Source organism: Dinoponera quadriceps, unplaced genomic scaffold (assembly GCF_001313825.1).
Source record: "Dinoponera quadriceps isolate SergipeBrazil2010 unplaced genomic scaffold, ASM131382v1 scaffold1954, whole genome shotgun sequence".
NCBI lineage: Eukaryota > Metazoa > Arthropoda > Insecta > Hymenoptera > Formicidae > Dinoponera > Dinoponera quadriceps.
The window spans coordinates 31642-35259 of NW_014556002.1; the positions used below are offsets into that span (position 1 = coordinate 31642).

At 36.0% G+C, this 3618-nt stretch overlaps 1 protein-coding gene across 2 annotated transcripts; it reads right to left on the bottom strand.

The window, feature by feature from the left end:
- Positions 1 to 859: 859 nt before the first annotated feature.
- On the bottom strand, positions 860 to 3500 carry LOC106746434. Of its 2 annotated transcripts, XM_014623040.1 has the most exons (4): positions 3424 to 3500; positions 2119 to 2746; positions 1583 to 2029; positions 860 to 1491 (listed from the first exon to the last, which is right to left on the bottom strand). In XM_014623040.1, the coding sequence occupies exons 2-3, from the start codon at positions 2595 to 2597 to the stop codon at positions 1975 to 1977; spliced, it is 534 nt and encodes a 177-aa protein (XP_014478526.1). In that variant the 5' UTR covers positions 2598 to 2746; positions 3424 to 3500; the 3' UTR covers positions 860 to 1491; positions 1583 to 1974. The 2 variants fall into 2 exon arrangements, with proteins under 2 accessions (XP_014478526.1, XP_014478525.1); XM_014623039.1 differs by having other exon boundaries at positions 1583 to 2746.
- Between the last annotated feature and the right edge of the window lie 118 nt (positions 3501 to 3618).

Sequence of the window (3618 nt, forward strand, 5' to 3'; positions counted from 1 at the left end):
TTCGCAATTTTAATGATGGATTGATGAGCATAATAAAAATTATGCAAATATTAAACCCGACCATCCCCATTAGTCACAATTGTTACAATTTTTTACCAATCCAGACGCTCGATACATGAAGGCTGTTGAGCGGTCGATGCCGCCAAAGACGCACGGAGATCGTTTAAAACGAGAAAGAAGAGGCGAATATTAACTTAGAGGGTTAGTTATATGGTGCAGAAATTGCGGAGTTAATGTAAATTTGATATTTTGCACTTTAAACACGAAATATTGCAAAGCAAAAATTTAAACGCGATTTTTTCAAAATTACTTTTCTATAGTTGGCGTTGCGGAGATCTTGTAAACTACTTATCCGATTTTCTTCAAATTTTGACAGATTCTTCTAATTGATACAATCTATAGAATTACATAACGATGTTGCAATATATTAAATATTTTTTTGTTGACATTTTTATCACTTTGCTGTCTGTCGACGGCATGGTGTCGTCGAGCTCATTTTATCGTCGCGGTCTGTCGACGGAAGTGTGCCGTCGTGACCTGACAACATTGGTTTTATCAATAAATCGAAATAAATGCGGTTTTATACAACTGGCAACATACAAAACAAATGAATAGCGATTCGTATCTATGTCAAAACAAATAACGATCGCTCCAATAGTTAGGATGGTTCTTTCAGAGCTAGTCTTTCAATTCAAGTCGATCGACAGCTCTTACCAATGTAAACGCTATTGTGAGCTGAGGAAAAACAAAAAAATGTTATTTAACACAAATTTTTCTTAAAATAAAGAAATTCAAAATGTAGAAGATAAATACGACTCTCACAATCAGACATTGGTTTATTATTTATCAATCGTACACGTGTTCTCTAATTGTATTTGTTTATTTATCTACTGGTTGGTTTCATATTACGACGTATTTTATATTATTCTGCTTCATATTATGTAGTCATAGATAACACAGCTCCACAAAAAAAATTGAAAAAATGAATAATAAGGTTTGGCTATGTTTACTATATGTTTTCTAGGTCTCTGAATCCGAATCCGAGGTCCGTTTAACCCCATCACATCAGGATTTTTCATAACCTCAAAATTTAGACCAAAAACCCTTATTACCCCTTGAATTTTAAACCCCATAACCCCACAACCCCTGGGGTGCTTTTTTAGAGCATGTTCCCCTTGCTTTACACGAATAACAAAAATAAAGTATTGTGAAAAATGAACATAAATAAATTAAATGGAAATAACATTTAAGAAGAAAGCTATATCTGATCTCCTTTTGATCACTTATGATATCGAACTTGTTTACTTTCGAATGATCTTCGAAGTGATTGACGCTTACGTTTTTTACCATTCGTTACTGTGTCTCTTTTCAAATTCCAACAGTAATCAGCCATTATATTGATACCCCATATTCCTTGATATCTCTTCTCCATATCTTTCATGTCCTGGTGGCACCTCTCTCCGTGTTCTTCACTACAGTCTCCGAGTTTATCTGGAAAGAAATCAACATGTGAATGTAGAAAATGAAGTTTTACGCTCATGTTGCAACCCAGAGTGTGATAATTTTTTACCATCTCACTTACCAATTTTTTGTAATGCAGGGTTTTGTTATTTCCAAGAAAATTTGTGAAGACCTTGTGAAAGCTATTCCACGCAGCTTTCTGTGTGCTTTCATAGAAGAGGTGAAATTAGAATTTTTGAACAGAGTTCGAATCTGTGGACCATCAAAAACTCCTGCCTCCAACTTGGCTTCACTCAGTTTTGGAAATTTTTGAGATATATACTTAAAACAGTTTCCTGTCTTGTCCAGGGCTTTCACGTATTACTTCATTAAACCAAGCTTAAGATGCAGAGGCGGGATTAAAATTTTTCCTTCATCAACAATTGGAGGTTTAACTACGTTAAAGGTTCCAAGCTTTAGCGCTGCTCTTTTGGCCAATTTTTTGTGCGGTAATGTTTCTTTTTATCTCTACTATCAAAAGAGCATAAAAAACATGGATACTTTATGTTTCCACTCTGCATACCTAAAACTATATTTATAATTTTAAGGTCTCCACAAATTTGCCACTGGTGATGAGAGTACTGTATTTTTTCAAGAACAATTTTCACATTATCATACGTTTCTGTCAGTACTGTAGAGTGAGCTATTGGAATAGGTGCCAGGACATTTGTGTTATGCAATAATATTGCCTTGATGCTACGAATCGAAGAATCAATGAATAAACGCCACTCGTCTGGTTTGTAAATGTTCTTTTTCATCATGTTCATGAGTCCGGGAATATTGTTACAATACACCAAATCTTGTGATTTGTCATGACTGAAAAAGGATCTAAAATGTTTCTCCCTGTCTCTATATACTGTGATTTTGACACCTTTCTCTACGAGATTTTTCTCCTTCAGTCTTGATGCTAGCAGTTCATGTGCCTCCTTTGACAGGCCCAACTCTCTACCAAAATCACTAATTTCATCTTGAGTGAACATCTCTGGTAACCCTTTTTCAATTCTATTCTTATCGTAACTCATGCTTGATCCCTCAGATTCATTATCACTACTTTCCGATTTTTCAAAATCCGTATCATACTCATTTTCCCCTCCCATATCTTCCGTCTCTTCGCGTTCTGTATCTAAATCTTTTTTCTTTGGACGACCAGACTTTATTGACGACCAGGCTTTAACAGCAGGAACGACTTTACATGTATTGGCATATTTTATATTTTGTTTGTTTCTGCTGTTAAATACGCGAATATCTGTAATACAGAAATAACATTCTTTGATAGATTCAGGCCTGTCCCATTTTACAATGATCAATATGTCAAAGTTGTAAGATCCTTGTTATTATAGCACTTAAGTAACATATTATAACAATTTGCACACACAACATCTGGAACCCAGTTATCGTTAAAGTTCGCTACATTAATTCCAAAACAAAATTTGTAAGCGTCAATAACAGTATTAGTGATTTTTCTCCTGAAATTCGGGAAATGATAGGCACCACAGACATAACAAAACTGATTTGGTTTCTTCTTATCCACATGAATATGTTGACTAGATGTTACTTGACTAGGCGCTACTTGACTAGAAATAGATTCACTACCTGATTTATTANCCAGTTATCGTTAAAGTTTGCTACATTAATTCCAAAACAAAATTTGTAAGCGTCAATAACAGTATTAGTGATTTTTCTTCTGAAATTTGGGAAATGATAGGCACTACAGACATAACAAAACTGATTTGATTTCTTCTTATCCACATGAATATGTTGACTAGATGTTACTTGACTAGGCACTACTTGACTAGAAATAGATTCACTACTTGATTTATTAGATAATTGACTAGATGATTGAGTAGATGGTTGACTAGAAGAAAGACTAGAGATTGTTCTGAGTTTTGTAGCTTTATATCCTGTAGAAGCCAAAGTACCCACCTCTACAGAGCTGCGGTCGCTTGATGACGACGCCTGCGGGCCCGCTTTCTCACCTTGACCAGCCGCCGATACTGAGGATCCGACCCTCTGCATCATAATACACTTGCGTGTGCCTGCCATGACGGCATGAAAGCCGTAATCCAGGGACTCAGCCGGATAGTGGACCAACTCCGTTGCCCGCCGTCACCGCGAGGA

Coding starts and splice junctions, on each gene's coding strand:
- LOC106746434 (XM_014623039.1), bottom strand. CDS start 2,597: ATGGGAGGGGAAAATGAGTATGATACGGATTTTGAAAAATCGGAAAGT.